The sequence below is a fragment of the Capricornis sumatraensis genome, chromosome 7 (assembly GCF_032405125.1).
Source record: "Capricornis sumatraensis isolate serow.1 chromosome 7, serow.2, whole genome shotgun sequence".
NCBI lineage: Eukaryota > Metazoa > Chordata > Mammalia > Artiodactyla > Bovidae > Capricornis > Capricornis sumatraensis.
The window spans coordinates 18495640-18514294 of record NC_091075.1 but is presented as its reverse complement, the minus strand read 5'-3'; the positions used below and the strand labels follow the sequence as shown (position 1 = coordinate 18514294).

The 18655-nt window shown below is 44.3% G+C and overlaps 1 protein-coding gene across 1 annotated transcript in view; it reads left to right on the top strand.

Annotated features, from left to right (window-relative positions):
• Nucleotides 1-2301: 2301 nt before the first annotated feature.
• The window catches only part of MCUB (mitochondrial calcium uniporter dominant negative subunit beta), a 99863-nt gene continuing 83509 nt past the window's right edge, over nt 2302-18655 (top strand). Inside the window, exon 1 of the mRNA XM_068975514.1 lies at nt 2302-2439. Within this exon, the coding sequence (XP_068831615.1) occupies nt 2344-2439 (96 nt within the window). The 5' untranslated portion in view covers nt 2302-2343. The remainder of the gene's footprint in view (nt 2440-18655) is intronic.

The window sequence follows — 18655 nt, the reverse complement described above, 5'->3', positions numbered from 1 at the left end:
GTTCACTCAGATTCAAGTCCATCGAGTCAGTGATGCCATCCAGTCATCTCATCCTCTGTCATCCCCTTCTCCTCCTGCCCCCAATCCCTCCCAGCATCAGAGTCTTTTCCAATGAGTTAACTCTTCACATGAGGTGGCCAAAGTACTGGAGTTTCAGCTTTAGCATCATTCCTTCCAAAGAAATCCCAGGACTGATCTCCTTGCAGTCCAAGGGGCTCGCAAGAGTCTTCTCCAACACCACAGTTCAAAAGCATCAATTCTTCGGCGCTCAGCCTTCTTCACAGTCCAACTCTCACATCCATACATGACCACAGGAAAAACCATAGCCTTGACTAGACAGACTTTAGTCGGCAAAGTAATGTCTCTGCTTTTGAATATGCTATCTAGGTTGGTCTCATTGGGAGTACTAGCAAATACTAGCAAATTTCCTTCTAGGACTCAGGTACTAAGTAAATTACTTCCCATGCGGACTTATTGTTTAATGTGTCACTCTCAGTGAAGAGCATGGTATTTTGAAATGCAGATGCTCATTAACACATAAGAATAAACCTTAACTGATGACACAGATTTTGCTATCATAGAAACTTACATTTTTTTCAATACTGAAAGGAGATAGTCATCAGGTGAGATTTGCGACTTGTTGCATTGTTTGCCAATTAATTCATTAACTCAAGCCTCTTGCAGATTTAGCAAATAAAAATGAGGCATGCCCAGTTAAATCTGAATTACAGTTAAGTAATAAATAATTTAGTATAAGTATGTCCCAAATATTCTTGGAAAAAAGAATGTGTGACCCATGCAATATTTGGGCCATGCTGCTGCTGCTGCTGCTGCTAAGTCGCTTCAGTCGTGTCCGACTCTGTGCGAGCCCATAGACGGCAGCCCACCAGGCTCCCTGTCCCTGGGATTCTCCAGGCAAGAACACGAGTGGGTTGCCATTTCCTTCTCCAATGCATGAGAGTGAAAAGTGAAAGTGAAGTCGCTCAGTCGTGTCCGACTCTTCGCGACCCCATGGACTGCAGCCTACCAGGCTCCTCCGTCCATGGGATTTTCAAGGCAAGAGTACTGGAGTGGGGTGCCATCGCCTTCTATTTGGGCCATACTTATACTAAAAAAGGGCTTCCTGATAGCTTGATTGGTAAAGAATCCGCCTGCAGTGCAGGAAACCCGGATTTGATTCCTGGGTCGGGAAGATCCGCTAGAGAAGGGATAGACTACCCACTCCAGTATTCCTGGGCTTCCCTGTGGCTCAGCTGGTAAAGAATCCGCCTGCAATGCAGGAAACCTGGGTTTGACCCCTGGGTTGGAAGAGCCCCTAGAGAAGGAAAGGCTACCCAGTCCAGTATACTGGCCTGGAGAATTGCATGGAGTGTATAGCCCATGGGGTCGCAGAGAGTCGGACACCATTGAGCGAATTTCACTATACTAAAAACAAAATTATGTTGTTTATCTGAGAATCATATTTAACTGGGCATCCTGTGTTTTGTCTAGCAACTGCGTTGTAAGGAAGCTATGCGAAAGTTGGACTAGACTCCTTTTAGATGGTTTGTGTTTGTTTTTACAAACAAAATGTTTCCAAGTCAAACGAGATCTCCCAATCACGGGGAAGACTAAGAACTTTCACCTCATTCAGTTAAACCCGCGCTTCAAAGAAGAAGCCACGTGGGCTGTGGCAAAGACTGTCCCAAAGAGCTCTGGGTGGGTCACCGTTTTAGTGAACCGCAAACCTCTGGGGCCTGGGACGACCACAGCCCAACGCCGTAAGCCAACTGAGAGGTGGCGCCTCGGTGGACCTGCTTCTCTCCCTCCTCTCTGCTCAGTCCACGAGGGAAACTTCCAGGGAGCCCCCGCCTCTCCCCAGATGGCCATGGCTCTTCTCCGCTCACCCCCTGCTCCCCGCCCCGCGGGCTGCAATGGAACAGACGGCCCCTAGGGCACCGAGGACCCAGATTTACTCGCGAGTTTTGAAATCAGCCCGCAAGGTGCAAGGGGGCCGGCCGCCTTCATTCCAGAAAGGTCTTCCGCGGCAAGGAGGCCGGGCGAGCATCCGCGCTGCCCCTCGAAACCCGAGATGCGGAGGGCGGCTCCCTCGCGCTTTATTTCCACCCCGCCCTCACCCGCTTTTCAAATTTTGGTCGGAGGAGAGAAAACAGCCTCGCGCCGGGGTGCGAGCGAAGACGAGCCGAGGGGAGACGGACACACCCTCCCGTCAGCCCTCCCCGCGCTGCGCGGCGCCAGGAGGCGGGGGCTCGGCGAGGCTGCGCCGACGGAGAACGCCGGCCGCCAGCGGCGAGGCGCCGGTGATGGCCGGTTGACTGGAGCGGGAGCGCAGCACCCGGCGGGATGATGCTCCGGAGGGGCCCCTGGCCCTGGCGCGCGCGGCTGCTGCCGACCCCCGGAACCCAAGGCCGGGAGCACCCGCGGCCGCCGATGCCCCAGGTAAGCCCGAGCCCGGGGCGAGGGAGGCGACCGGAAAACTTTGCGTGGGGCAACTTCGGCGGGCGCGAAAGCCCGGCGGAGGGACATGCTTTGCGTTTTGCTGGCCCGTCCGCCCAGCTCCGCGCGCGGGAGGACCCGCCGGCAAGTGGTCGCCCGGGCTGCGGACGCGGGCCGGGTGTCCACCACCGGGGTCACCCCCGGGAGCCCAGGGCGGCGGGGACGTGCGCCGGCGCATCACCTCGGTTAAGCTGGGGTGCAGGGACCGTGAGGCTGCGGCCCAGGGCTGGGGGCAGCACAAATACCCCGGGAGGCAGTTTGTCCGCGTCGACTGCTGTCTGGAGTAAGTTTTCAGAGCCGTTCTGCTGTCGGCTCGATCGTCGGTGCCGAAGGGGGCTAAGGAAACGGTAAGGCGAGCTGGAGTGCTGCCCCGAGTGAGCACTGTGGTAGGAAAGCGAAATGTCCATCCTGAAAACCAGAAGCACCTCCCTTTCGAAGAGGGAAGAAAAACTCGCGTTTTGTTCCGAGACTCGAGAGACGGGTGAATCATGAGTGTGTGTTGGTGAGTAACAGTTGGCCTGACACGGCTGTATGTGGTTTGTGTGGAACCGTCTCTTGGAGGAGGAGGGGGGAGTGGACGTGCCCAAAAGAGGCAAGGAAGACGGGGAGACAGTGCTGGTAGTAACTGGGATTGCCACGGAGCCGGACAGGAGCTCATGATGAGGAAAGAGACTTTTTAAATCGAGCCTTCCAGGTATGTGCGGTTGGGGAGCTCGTGGTTTGAGTTTGAGTTCCTAGCACCGCCTCCCCACCTCATAAATCAGTTTCAGATTGTTAAGGAGAAAAAGATGTGTTTTTTCCCCTTCAGTTGTGCACTGTAAAAGAAAAGCGGAAAGTGATGTCGTTACCATTTTCTTGTCACTTTCACTTCTGTTCATTTTTTTCTTTTTTCTTTTCCTCTCCAAGTCTCTCAGGGCTTGGAATGATGGGAAAAAATCTTTAAATGCATTTTAAAATACCTTCCCTGAAAGTTTGAAACAGAATGAGGAAGGACATTTTGTTCCTTATAACTAGGAAAGGGGCAAAGATGTGAAATGGTAGACTTAATTGGAGAGAGGCTGTTTTTTTCATTTTGTGAAATTTGTGTCTTAGTATAAATGTTGTGTTTGCAAGCCTCTTGATTAAAGTGAAAGAGGAGAGTGAAAAAGTTGGCTTAAAGCTCAACATTCAGAAAACAAAGATCATGGCATCTGGTCCTATCACTTCACGGGAAATAGATGGGGAAACAGTGGAAACAATGTCAGACTTCATTTTTTTGGGCTCCAGAATCACTGCAGGTGGTGACTGCAGCCATGAAATTAAAAGACGCTTACTCCTTGGAAGAAAAGTTATGACCAACCTAGAGAGCATATTGAAAAGCAGAGATATTATTTTGCCAACTAAGGTCCGTCTAGTCAAGGCTTTGGTTTTTCCAGTAGTCAAGTATGGATGTGAGAGTTGGACTGTGAAGAAGGCTGAGTGCCGAAGAATTGATGCTTTTGAACTGTGGTGTTGGAGAAGCCTCTTGAGAGTCCCTTGGACTGCAAGGAGATCCAACCAGTCCATTCTGAAGGAGATCAGCCCTGGGATTTCTTTGGAAGGAATGATGCTAAAGCTGAAACTCCAGTACTTTGGCCACCTTATGCGAAGAGTTGACTCATTGGAAAAGACTCTGATGCTGGGAGGGATTGGGGGCAGGAGGAGAAGGGGACGACAGAGGATGAGATGGCTGGATGGCATCACTGACTCAATGGACTTGAATCTGAGTGAACTCTGGGAGTTGGTGATGGACAGAGAGGCCTGGAGTGCTGCGATTCATGGGGTCTCAAAGAGTCGGACACGACTGAGCAACTGAACTGAACTGAACTGATAAATGTTGTGGAACAACAGACTGGTTCCAAATAGGAAAAGGAGTACGTCAAGGCTGTATATTGTCACCCTGCTTATTTAACTTGTATGCAGAATACATCATGAGAAACGCTGGGCTGGAAGAAACACAAGCTGGAATCAAGATTGCTGGGAGAAATACCAATAACCTCATATATGCAGATGGCACCACCCTTATGGCAGAAAGTGAAGAGGAACTAAAAAGCCTCTTGATGAAAGTGAAAGAAGAGAGTGTAAAAGCTGGCTTAAAGTTCAACATTCAGAAAACAAAGATCATGGCATCTGGTCCCATCACTTCATGGAAGATAGATGGGGAAACAGTGGAAACAGTGGCAGACTTTATTTTGGGGGGCTCCAAAATCACTGCAGATGGTGCTGCAGCCATGAAATTAAAAGACACTTACTCCTTGGAAGAAAAGTTATGACCAACCTAGAGAGCATATTGAAAAGCAGAGACATTACTTTGCCAACAAAGGTCCATCTAGTCAAGGCTATGGTTTTTCCAGTGGCCATGTATGGATGTGAGAGTTGGACTGTGAAGAAAACTGAGCACCGAAGAATTGATGCTTTTGAAGTGTGGTGTTGGAGAAGACTCTTGAGAGTCCCTTGGACTGCAAGGAGATCCAGCTACTCCATTCTAAAGGAGATAAGTCCTTGGTGTTCATTGGAAGGACTGATGCTGAAGCTGAAACTCCAGTACTTTGGCCACTTCATGCGAAGAATTGACTCATTGGAAAAGACCCGGATGCTGGGAGGGATTGGGGGCAGGAGGAGAAGGGGACGACAGAGGATGAGATGGCTGGATGGCATCACCAACTCGATGGATATGAGTTTGAGTGAACCCTGGGAGTTGGCGATGGACAGGGAGGCCTGGCGTGCTGTGATTCATGGGGTCGCAAAGAGTTGGACACGACTGAGCGACTGAATTGAACTGATAAATGTTGTACTTTACAGTCAAAAATATACCAAATAGTAAAGAACCCAATACAAGGACCGCCCCCCTTCACTATATACCATTTAGATCTAAATGACTTGAGTCAGTTTTCTGTTTAATCCGTTTAACATTTTGAGTAGAAAGTTTATGGGTCCTCAGACTGGCTGCTCTTTCTCAGATTGTCGACTCTAAGCTGTTTTTCTCCATGTTTCCCAGCTGATGCTATCCAAGGAGTGCCATTGCATGCCCCAGCAGGAATTATGTGCTCTTTTAAAGAGGTCGAAAATGATACCGTGGGACTTACTTGGCTTAATTATAGGAGAACTCTGGTTAGCACTTTGCCTCTGTGTACTAATCTGAAGAAGCCTTATGTTTGACTGTTGCTAATTTGCAGATTTTTAAGTCTTCACTGTACTGTTAAGTCAATTTGCTGAACTTCAGAAATGGAAATGCTTCCATTGTTTTACTTGTCTAATTCAAGACCCCCAAAGAGTTAAAGAGAAGTTTTGAGTGTACTTCTTTATATGCTCTTCGACATTGTACCATAAAAGAACTGACAGAAATATCCTGGCTGCCTTGGAGTTTTAGTTAGGGCTACTAAACCATTTTCTGTAAATCAAATTAACTGATTGTGAAGGACATCTTTCATTCTAAGATCTCACTGTTTTGTGATTGCCCCATTTGATATGAAAAGTCCTGTGACTAAAGACAAGCATTATTTCTCTTTATATCTTGTTGTAAACATTCAGATCCCTAGAGCCTCTGAAAGCAGCAGGAAAAAAAAAAAAGTGATGTATGTGACCTGACAGCTCATAAAATCCTAGCTTGCAAGGACTTGTCATTAATAGTATCTCAGGTAAGCATTCCTGATTATATTTGGCCTTTTCTGAAAGTATGAATGTGCCTTACAGGAGCATTTGGTGATTTTGAAAAATAGACAGTTTCTATGTTTCACATGGTAGGTGAGTAATTGCAAGTATTTGGCATGTAGAAAGTTTGTCAACATGAGTATGTTTGGTATAGCTGAATTGCTTTTTAAAGGACACATTTAGTCTGAGGCATGAGAGCAGAGCATGCTGTGTTGCCTTTGGCTGGGCATAGCCTAGCATCCGCAGTCATGTTCAGGGATTGGGGGGAGTGGAGGGGCTCCCACACCTCTGCTTGTCTCCTGCGCTTGGCTGAGTGGTTGTCAGGGCAGTCCACGGCTCCCGCTGGCCTTTCTGTTTTGGAGGACACAGCTTCGAGGGATCGTGCTGCCTGATGAATTAATTAATCACTGAACAGAAAGCGCCTGGCTTATTGTTCCTTCCTTAATTTGGGTCTTCTGCTACTTAGTTGAAGAGATTCCCTGATGTGATTTCAAGCCACTGGCACTGTATGTGGGTCTCTACAGAAGCTACGTTTAAAATTTTAAAAAATCAAGTGTACTTTGCAGAGAAGTTAAGTATTGCCTGGGCTTTTTTTTTTCCCCTAACCCCTAGAAACAAAGCATAAACATGTTCCAACTCAGTTGTGTCCAGCTCTTTGTAGACCCCATGGACTGTAGCCTACTAGGCTCCTCTGTCCATGGAATTCTCAAGGCAAGAATACTGGAGTGGGTAGCCATTCCCTTCAGGGAATCTTCCCGATCCCAGGATCAAACCCTGGTTTGCGGGCAGATTCTTTACCATCTGAGGGACCAGGGAAGCCTTTAATGCCACCACCAAATGTCAATTTAGAAGTTGTTTTCATCTTTAATAAACATGTCATTCTTGTTTGATACTTTCCTATGATTCTCTGTCATGTGTTTGTAACTGGCAAGCTATAGTCTTTAATCCTGATTTCAGAGCTGTCTCCTGGTGATTGTACTTACAGTGTGGAAAAGACATGGATGCTTTGGTTTCAAAGTAATTCTAGACCAATTTATCTGTTAAATGTTAAACATTGCTACTTTCCCAGCACTTAGGTATTAGTGCTTTTTTTTTTAATTTTTGTATTTTACTATTTATTGCAAGTTAACAGGATTCTGTTTTACAGCAAGTTCTAAGTTGGAAAATCATTTTGTAGCTTGACAGATAAATATTCAATGTTTGTTAAATGCAGTCCTTATGAAACTGCAGTAGAAAACCGGAGGCTAAATATTGGTTGATCAGTAGCTGTGTCAACAAAATGTGTTTACTTCATAGAATAAAAATGAGCAGCTAATTTCGTTGGTGTTAAGCAATTGGAATGTTTGACGGTCAACGCGGCCCTGCTGCCACTTAGCTCCTGACCTTAGCCAAGTCATTCAGCCTACTTGAGCCTGTTTCACTCCCTTTTCAAAACAAGATTTGTCTAAGTGGTCTCAAAAGCCTTTTTCATTTCTCAAATTGCCATTTTATTATTTTTACCACGGGTTGTAAATACACTGTTGAATAAAATATTGTCAGTGTCAGAATGTCATAGTGGTTGAAAATCCTCTTTTATGATCTTAGGCAGTCAGTAAAGTGGCAGTTTTAACTAATGATTTTAATAACTGTTTTCCCCTTTAAAAAGAAACTGGAATTTATTTGACATGGGGTGAGCATGGCATAATAGTATTAGGAATTATGATTTGTCGTGTTCTAATACTTAATTGTCATTGCTAGTGATTTCATCTGTGAAATGTTGTTTTTCAAGAGAATCTAGCTTTAGAACCCTAAAACCATTCTATAATAGACACCTTGGCCTCACCTACAGGCTATAAACCAATAGATATTGATAATAAAACAGCATTATCTGAGCTGTATTCGAGAAGTATCTGATTTTTGATCCCATTTAACTTGCCACAGTATTAATTTTCCTGGTTTTTAAAACAAATGCCAGCTCTTTTTTTCTGAGCAGTGTGTTTAGACTGCATGGTATGGGATCCAGCACCCAGATGTTTTACTGAACTATCTTCACTGGCATGCCTTTTAAGAAACAGCACTGTAAAGCGTGGGGGTCAGTTAAGAGGTGCCTTTTCCAAGGACCTATGGAAGATACTCCTGTCTAGTCTTAGTCTTAGAATTGGGTTTCCCTTGAGCTGATTTGGGGTTTATTATGCAGACAGTGAAGTATACAGCCAGGGGTGTTCACTCTATGCTCTGGCTGCCAGAAAGCCTTGAGTCAGATTTTCAATCCACCTTCTAACAGATGGGAAAGATCTTATGACGTGCCTTTTATGTATTTACTATGCTCATTTACTATACTCGGAGAGGTTTCATCATCTCTGCCTTCATTTTTCCCTCCATTCAGATCTTCACCCATTTTTCTGTAATTATCGTTTAATGGGGGAAAAGTGGTACCTAAAGAAGGCTTTATTAAATTTGAAAAATCAGCTCTTTGGTGTTTTAAACAAATATGTTCAAAGGCTTCCCTGATGGCTCAGTGGATAAAGAATCCACCTGCATTGCAGGAGACGTAGACAATCCCTGGATTTGATCCCACAGGTTTGATCCCTAGGATGGGAAGATCCCCTGGGGGAGAAGATGGCAATCCACTGCAGTATTCTTGCCTGGGAGATCCCATGGACAGAGAAGCCTGGTGGGCTACAGGCCAAAGGGTCGGAAAGAGTCAGACCCGACTGAGCGACTAAGCACAGCACTTTTATGACAGAAGTGTGGCAGGTCAGTCTGCTGTGCAGTCCCCTTGGTGCTTCACCCATAGAAAGTGCACCGCACATATTGATTGTATTGTACTGAGTTGTCTTAAGGATCTACTTTCGATGCCATGGTTCTCTTTTTTGTTTTGAAATATAATTGACAAGTGTGATTGTCTCCTAAAGGCAATGGTACTGAGGTTGTTGACGCTCGTCTCACCTTTTTGCTTCTTTCTACCCTTACCTGTCCTAAATCTTCCTAGTTCCTTCTTACCTCCACTAGCCTCACCTGGATGAAAAATAGAGTTTGGGTCAACTCTATTCTGAGTTTCCTATTTAACTCATAATTGATGCCATTTGATTTTACACCGTTTTCATCTTAGTTTGCAGGAACAGAAAGCGTGCCATCCAGGCATTTATTTGTTCAGCAGCTTTTTGGGGGACAGTTAGAGCTCTATCTAGGATTCATCGGCTTGATGCTGATGAGAAGTGATGTGTGAAACCTGCACTGTCAACAGAGTCCATTGAAGAGACTTCCCTGAATAGATTTGAGGGCAGGAAATAGGGAACAGTGGAAAGAGAGGCAAGAAATGGCGCAAGAGTTGAAATCGTGATAGCCTGTGTGCAGAATCAAGAAGTGACATGAAACATTGAACCTCATACCAAGAAACTGATAGATGCACAGTTTTATTGTTGCAAACTTAAGGGTGGAAAAAGTCTTCAAGATTGACCAGGGTCACACCATGAGTCTGGCTTCTACTCGAGGTTCTTACTACCTGATTGAGTAAGATGGTTTGGTTTATAAAACTGCTGTGCACACAGGTGGTAATTTTAGTATATTTAACTCCACTGGGAACTGTCAGTTATTTTGTTGTTGTAGGAGTGTTTTTATACTGAATGTGCTGCTTAAATTACATTTCTGAGACTGAAGGATGAATTCACTAATCTTAAAGCCCTTAGGCATGACAGTAAAAATAAATGCCCTGAGCCTGATTGGAGGAAAGAAGTTATAAATTTTCTTGACAAATCCTTGTTATTTTTCTAACTGTGTATTCACTTGTGTGTGTGTGTGTGTTCATGTGTGGCTGTCTCTTTGTGTCAAATATTTTGTTTGTTTTGGTATGAGTTTCACTAGTAGCTCAGTTCAGTTGCTTAGTCACGTCTGACTCTTTGCGACCCTATGGACTGCAACACGCCAGGCCTCCCTGTCCATCGCCACCTCCTGGAGTTTACTCAGATTCATGTCCATTGAGTCGGTGATGCCATCCAACCATCTCATCCTCTGTCATCCCCTTCTCCTCCTGCCCCGAATCCCTCCCAGCATCAGAGTCTTTTCCAATGAGTCAACTCTTCAAATGAGATGGCCAAAGTATTGGAGTTTCAGCTTCAGCATCAGTCCTTCCAGTGAATATTCAGGACTGGTTTTCCTTGGGATGGACTGGTTGTATCTCCCTGTAGTCCAAGGGACTGTCAAGAGTCTTCTCCAACACCACAGTTCAAAAGCATCAATTCTTCGGCACTCAGCTTTCTTTATAGTCCAACTCTCACATCCATACATGACTACTGGAAAAACCATAGCTTTGATTAGATGGAACTTTGTTGGCAAAGTAATGTCTCTGCTTGTGAATATGCTGTCTAGGTTGGTCATAACTTTTCTTCCAAGGAGCAGGCGTCTTTTAATTTCATGGCTGCAGTCACCATCTGCAGTGATTTTGGAGCCCCCCAAGATAAAGACAGCCCCTGTTTTCACTGTTTCCTCATCTATTTCCCATGAAGTGATGGGACCAGATGCCACGATCTTAGTTTTCTGAATGTTGAGTTTTAAGCTAACTTTTTCACTCTCTTTCACTTTCATCAAGAGGCTCTTTAGTTCTTCGCTTTCTGCCATGAGAGAATCTGCAGAAAATCTGCAATCATCTGTGTATCTGAGGTTATTGATACTTTTCCCAGCAGTCTTGATTCCAGCTTGTGCTTCATTCAGCCGAGCATTTCTCATGATGTGCTCTACATATAAGTTACACAAGCAGGGTGACGGTATACAGCCTTGATGTACGCCTTTCCTGATCTGGAACCAGTCTGTTGTTCCATGTCCAGTTCTAACTGTTGCTTCCTGACCTGCATACAGATTTCTCAGGAGGCAAGTAAGGTGGTCTGGTATTCTCATCTCTTTAAGAATTTTCTGTAGTTTGTTTTGACCCACATAGTCAAAGGCTTTGGCATAGTCAATAAAGCAGAAGTAAATGTTTTTCTGGAACTCTCTTGCTTTTTCAATAATCCAATGGATGTTGGCAATTTGATCTCTGGCTCCTCTGCTTTTTTGAAATCCAGCTTGAACACTAGTAGATGAATGGGATATTTGAAGAGGGGATTTTTAAAAGCTGTCGATGAAAATCTGCTTTTTCAGCCAGTAATATAGCTGAAATACGGGTGTGCATTTTTATTAGAGAGACTGACAGTAATGTGACCATAAACCTGAAATTTTGTTTTAGAAAATGTGTGCAAACAGAACAGCGTAGTGCTGGCTGCCTAAGCCCTTGCCCAAGGATGTTTGTTGTGGCGTTTTATAGCCTTGATGACTCAGCTCTGTAGCTCTGCTTTGGGACTGTTTCAGAGAAGGCACCACGGAGCCGTTTTCATTTTTTCAGGCGAATGTATGGTTTATTTTGACCTTGTAAATACGCTTTTGTGGGTTTGCTGTTAGCTTGTTAGGTAAGCAAGCTTTGTACATAAGCTACAGTTGACCCAGAAATCATGTTTCATCTCTCCGGTCCCGGTTTCTACTGCACGCTCTGCGAGGCCCACATCAGCCACAAGGGACTCATACCTCTTCTTGTCGCTTGTCCCTGTGGCCTTTATGACGTTCCTCTGGCAACGTTGCCCCCGATCACTCTCCCTTTCACCGTTTTGAAGTCTCATCCTCCAAGGCTGAGTTCCAGTACCCAGCCACCCTACCCCAGTCTTTATGCAGTCTCTGTAGGTCTCTGCCAGCAGAATTAATTGCACTTTCTTTTCGCTCCCACGGTACCTGCCGTACTGGAGAAGGGAGTGGCAAACCACCTCAGAGTTCTTGCCTTGAGAACCCCATGAACAGTATGAAGAGACTTCACTCTAACCTGTATTAGCATTAGTTGGGTTCGCATGATTTTCCCATGTGGATTCTCTCAGCCCTTTATGGTCAGAACTGTTTCTCCTTATCTCTGGCTTCTGCCCTGTCACAGTAGGTACATAATAAATGCTTATTGGCTAGAGGAATGAAGGGCTGAATGATAAAGAACTAAATATTATATAGGTTACCTTCATGGTGCATTCTCTTCAGATCTGAACTTCTCAATTTCCTCTTCCCCACTGACTCCAGGCAGGGAGAAACCTAAAGTGTTCTTATCTACCTCTCGTGATTTTACCCTTGAATGTTGAAGATTGTTTTAAGGTTAATCAAAATAATCTTCATATATCATATTTATATTAAAGCTGTGGTTTTCAAGTAGATTTTGGTTCATTGTCTTTTTGAGATATGCTTTCATGTCAGGCTTTTTAAAGGACATAAGTCAACATGCTTTAACGAAACATAAATTTTGTCAGGATAGCCTGGCGTGTGTTTTCTTGGCTGTTCTGTAAGCGTGTTGGTGATTTTGGGTGATTCCTTACATTGAGGAAGGCAGCGCTTTTCTTTACTGATGAGGATGTTCGTAAATGGAATTCTCAGCGCATTAAATCATATTGGTTTTTGTTTTGTGATGTGCTATTTTGTGATTGCCCAAAATTATTATTGTTGGTACTAAAAGCTTTGGAGAAGAAAATGGCAACCCACTCTAGTATTCTTGCCTGGAAAATTCTATGGACAGAGGAACCTGGAGGGCTACAGTCCATGGGGTCACAAAGAGTCAGCCACAACTGAACACATCAGCACTAAAAACTTAATCATTAAAACTTCAGTAATTTAAAATGATAATCCCCTTAAAATCCATTATAAAATGGGAATTGTGGTTCGTGCTAGGTCTGAAAGCTTGCAGAAAAGATCCTTGAAAATTATATGGAAGACAACGTACCTATACAGAAAAGAGATACATGTTTATTCACCATTTGGCTTACAAGAGTCAAATAGCGACAATACTGGAAGAATTCAGAGAAGAAACAGCATTAGAAATTGAAGAGATGAAAAGAGGTGAGATTTCAACTAAACTCTGAGAGCAGGGGGTGAGGAAGAGGTTAGCAGACACATCTAGAGTAGGAAGAAAGGGTATAAGCACAGAGAGTTGGACTCTCGGAGGAACTGGGGGTCTAGTAGGCCCTCTGATCAGGTGGCAGGGAGCTTTCTCTGTGAAGCATGGTCCTTGATTTGACTTAGATTAGAGTTTTAGATGCCATGTTAAAACCTTGTAGAAATTATGTTTATTAAATTAAACTATATCACAAACTGATATCCTGTAGTTGGACATTGATTCCTAGGGTGTTAATAGATAATACAGAAGAAACAAATTGCCTGCTCTTTTAAGTCTGAAGAATTCTGGGCTAAGCCATACCAAGACCAAGTTAGACATGTTCCTTCGCTACACACCTTTGCTGTTGGGTATCGGAATGATCTGAGAGTGGGAAGGAAGTTGATCACAGCCCTCTGTTACTCCACAGCGTTCCTAATAGCTTCTCTCAGAAGAGTGGTCTTTAGGACCCAATTTGGGGAACACTGCACTAAAAAACTGGTATGTTGGAAAAACGGGTGAAATCCTCCTAGTTCCTAGCCTGATTCCTCTGGCATCACTAGTCTTGGAATTCTGGCTTCAGTGTATTGGACCATTCTAAAATGCTATGTTCTTCAGCCTTCTTTGCAGCCAGCACATGACTAAGTTCTGGATAGCCCACATGGCATAAACGTGTAATTTCTGGTCCACATCCTTAATTAGGAAACTGAGTTCTGTTCTGTCTTCTACGTTTTTCTCCCTCCTTTGGGCTGGAATGCAGATGTGGAAGGGATGGGCTGGCTCGACCCTGTGGAGGCACATAAACCTCTAGGTGATGGTGGAACAACTAGATAGCAGGAACCTGGATCCCTGGAAGGCATTGATGTCCCCTTACCCTCCACTGCCTACCTACCAGAAAAGGAAACAGTTCTGGAGCCCCGTGTGCCTTTTGGTCTCTTTGTTACAACAGCTTAGCTTGTGCCTTATCTTGTCCAGTGGAAGAGCAGCCTGGCTGGAAGGCTGTGAATGGAGAGATTAAAGCAGAAGAGCGAGAAAAACGGGGAGACGAGCCAGAGACGTTATGAGGCGGATGCTGTTGGAGGCTCTCAGAAAGCAGTACTCCAGATGCCCAAAGCATCGTTCCCAGTGGTTGAAACCTGAAGCTGAAAAACAATATATGGATGGAATTTGTTTTATGGGCTGTAACAGGTTACCCTGGCTGCCTTTATCCACTATGCACCCGCTCCATTCCTGGTTAAAGGTCTTACTTTGGCTTCATCATTTCCATAAAACCTGTCATGATTACTAGATGGAAATCACCGTTCCTCCTTTTTTTGAAATTAAGATATATTTGACCTATAACATTACATTGGTTTTACGTGTATAACATAATATGATATTTGTATATATTACTAAAAGATCATCACAGTAAGTCCAGTTAACATCCATCACCATGCATAGTTACAAGTTTTTCACATGATGAGAATTTTTAGGACTTACAGTTAACAACTTTCAAATATACAATGCAGCATTATTAACTGTGGTCACCATGCTATGCATTACATGCCCAGGACTTATTTATTATATAGCTAGAAGTTTGTACCTTTTGGTCTCCTTCATTCATTTCACCCACCCCTCAAATAGCAGTATTTCCTTCTTTTTGTGGCCAAATAATATTCCATTGCACTGTCATTATCCATTCATCCATTGATGGAGAGTAAGCTTATTTCCATGTCTTGGCTACTGTAAATAATGCTGCAATGAGCATAGAGGTGTAGATATCTTTTCTAAATAGTGTTTTCAAATTGCTGGGTCATATGGTAGTTCTATTTTTAAGTTTTTGAGGGCCCACCATACTGTTTTCCGTAGTGACTGCACCAATTTATGTTCCCACTGACAGTGCACAAGGGTTCCCTTTTCCTTACATCCTCACCAATACTTATTTCTTGTCTTTTTGAATGGAGCCATTCTAATAGGTGGGGCTTCCCTGGTGGTACAGTGATAAAGAATCCCCCTGCCAATGCAGGGGACTCAGAGATCTAGGTTCAATCCCTGGGTCGGGAAGATCCTCTGGTGTAGGAAATGGCAACCCATTTCAGTATTCTTGCCTAAAAATTTCCAGGGACAGAGGAGCCTGGTGGGCTACAGCCCATGGGATTGCAAAGAGTTGGACATGATTGAGCATGCATGCATGCAGGCACCATTCTAACAGCTTGAGGTGAGTCTTCATTGTAGTTTTGACTTCCATTTCTCTAATGATTAGTGATGTTGAGCACCTTTTCACGTCCATATTAGCCATCTGCATATCTTCTTTGGGAAAATGTGTATTCAGATCCTCTGCCCATTTTTTCCCCTATCTTTCCTTCCTCTGTCTGCCTCAGTTCAGTTCAGTTCAGTCGCTCAGTCGTGTCCGACTCTTTGCGACCCCGTGAATCGCAGCACGCCTGGCCTCCCTGTCCATCACCAGCTCCCAGAGTTCACTCAGACTCACGTCCATCGAGTCAGTGATGCCATCCAGCCATCTCATCCTCTGTTGTCCCCTTCTCCTCCTGCCCCCAATCCCTCCCAGCATCAGAGTCTTGTCCAATGAGTCAACTCTTCGCATGAGGTGGCCAAAGTACTGGAGTTTCAGCTTTAGCATCATTCCTTCCAAAGAAATCTCAGGGCTGATGTCCTTCAGAATGGACTGGTTGGATCTCCTTGCAGTCCAAGTTGACTCGTTTTACTACTCATTAGGGCTTTTTGTGTATATATCTTAGCAGCATGTCTGCCTCCCCCAATGAGTATTCATTTTCAGGTAGCGTATTTTTTATATCCTTGGTACCATGTATATACATATATATGTTTATTTATCTTTGGTTTTCTTATTCTGCTAGTCTGGGTGCTTGTAGTGGTGCTAAATGAATAAGGTATAAGAAGACAACTGCCATTGTCTTTATGAGAAATGATGTTGGTCTATACCAGCTGTGGTAAACTTGTAAAGGTCCAGATGCTCAGTATTTTAGTCTTTGCAGTCTATGATGTCACAGCTACTCAGTGTTGCCATTGCAGTACAAAAGCTGCTATGTAATAGGGCATAGGGCTGTGTTCCAATAAACTTTATTTACAGAAATGGCAATAGGCCAGATTTGGCCCATAGACCATAATTTACCAGTCCCTAATCGGTAGACTCCATTTTTGGTGGTAGTCATAGAGATGCTATTCTAGGAGATTAATCTGGATTTAGCAACCCAGTATATGTATAATGGGATGAGACCAGTCACTTCATTAGTAAGGAGCAACCACAGAGTCCTGGTCACTGTACATGGAGCTAAAATAACGGGAACTGGTAGAACGGACAAACAAGAGGAAGAACAGGAAAATGTGTAGGAATCCCAGCAGTGTTCCGCGATTAGGCCATGGTGTCCGGCACTTCAGAGCAGGAATAGAATCCATGGCTGGGACTAAGATGATGAGCTGCCATCTGAAGTTAAAGGAAGAATCAGAGTCCTGGGGTGAGTTCTCATTCCTATGGGAGATGTGGCATGATGGGTGAGAAGGTGGAGATGTGGCTGAGTGATTAAAAAGAGGTGGCAAGAATACACAGAAGAACTATACAGAAAAGATCTTCACGACCCAGATAATCATGATGATGTGATCACTAATCTAGAGCCAGACATCTTGGAATGTGAAGTCAAGTGGTCCTTAGAAAGCATCACTACGAACAAAGCTAGTGGAGGTGATGGAATTCCAGTTGAGCTGTTTCAAATCTTGAAAGATCATGCTGTGAAAGTGCTGCACTCAATATGCCAACAAGTTTGGAAAACTCAGCAGTGGCCACAGGACTGGAAAAGGTCAGTTTTCATTCCAATTCCAAAGAAAGGCAATGCCAAAGAATGCTCAGACTATCGCACAATTGCACTCATCTCACATGCTAGTAAAGTAATGCTCAAAATTCTCCAAGCCAGACTTCAGCAATACGTGAACTGTGAACTCCCTGATGTTCAAGCTGGTTTTAGAAAAGGCAGAGGAACCAGAGATCAAATTGCCAGCATCTGCTGGATCATGGAAAAAGCAAGAGAATTCCAGAAAAACATCTATTTCTGCTTTCTTGACTATGCCAAAGCCTTTGACTATGTGGATCACAGTAAACTGGAAAATCCTGAAAGAGATGGGAATACCAGACCACCTGATCTGCCTCTTGAGAAATCTGTATACAGGTCAGGAAGCAACAGTTAGAACTGGACATGGAACAACAGACTGGTTCTAGATAGGAAAAGGAATGCATCAAGGCTGTATATTGTCACCCTGCTTATTTAACTTCTATGCAGAGTACATCATGAGAAACGCTGGACCGGAAGAAACACAAGCTGGAATCAAGATTGCCGGGAGAAATATCAATAACCTCAGATATGCAGATGACACCACCCTTATGGCAGAAAGTGAAGAGGAACTCAAAAGCCTCTTGATGAAAGTGAAAGAGGAGAGTGAAAAAGTTGGCCTAAAGCTCAGCATTCAAAAAACAAAGATCATGGCATCTGGTCCCATCACTTCATGGGAAATAGATGGGGAAACAGTAGAAATAGTGTCAGACTTTATTTTTGGGGGGCTCCAAAATCACTGCAGATGGTGACTGCAGCCATGAAATTAAAAGACGCTTACTCCTTGGAAGGAAAGTTATGACCAACCTAGATAGTATATTCAAAAGCAGAGACATTACTTTGCCTACTAAGGTCCGTCTAGTCCAGGCTATGGTTTTTCCTGTGGTCATGTATGGATGTGAGGGTTGGACTGTGAAGAAGGCTGAGCGCCAAAGAATTGATGCATTTGAACTGTGGTGTTGGAGAAGACTCTTGAGAGTCCCTTAGACTGCAAGGAGATCCAACCAGTCCATTCTGAAGGAGATCAACCCTGGGATTTCTTTGGAAGGAATGATGCTAAAGCTGAAGCTCCAGTACTTTGGACACCTGATGCGATGAGTTGACTCATTGGAAAAGACTCTGATGCTGGGAGGGATTGAGGGCAGGAGGAGAAGGGGACGACAGAGGATGAGATGGCTGGATGGCATCACTGACTCAATGGACGTGAGTCTGAGTGAACTCTGGGAGTTGGTGATGGACAGGGAGGCCTGGTGTGCTGCGATTCATGGGATCGTGAAGAGTCGGACACAACTGAGCAACTGAACTGAACTGAACTGATGTTCAAGAGGCAGTGCCCTGGCTCAGGGTTTATTCCAGTAGGTTATTTCCCTTTGGGATTATTAAACCATGGACGCCATTTGTCTTTCATCTGAACCCGGTGTTAGAGTTTGCAGTCATTATGTATGTTTCTCCTCACTTTTCCTTTCGCAGAAGGTTCGATGCATGATACAGGATGCTCGGGGTTGGTTCACTGGGATGAGCCAGAGGGATGGTACGGGGAGGGAGGTGGGAGGGGGGTTCAGGATGAGGAACACGTGTACACCCGTTGGGGATTCATGTTGATGTATGGCAAAACCAATACAATGTTGTAAAGTAATTACCCTTCAATTAAAATAAATAAATTTATATAAAAAACAGCAAAAAATTACAAAAAAAAAAAAAAAAGGATTTTCTGTTACCTAAGCTGTGCTGCTGAAACAAAAGACCC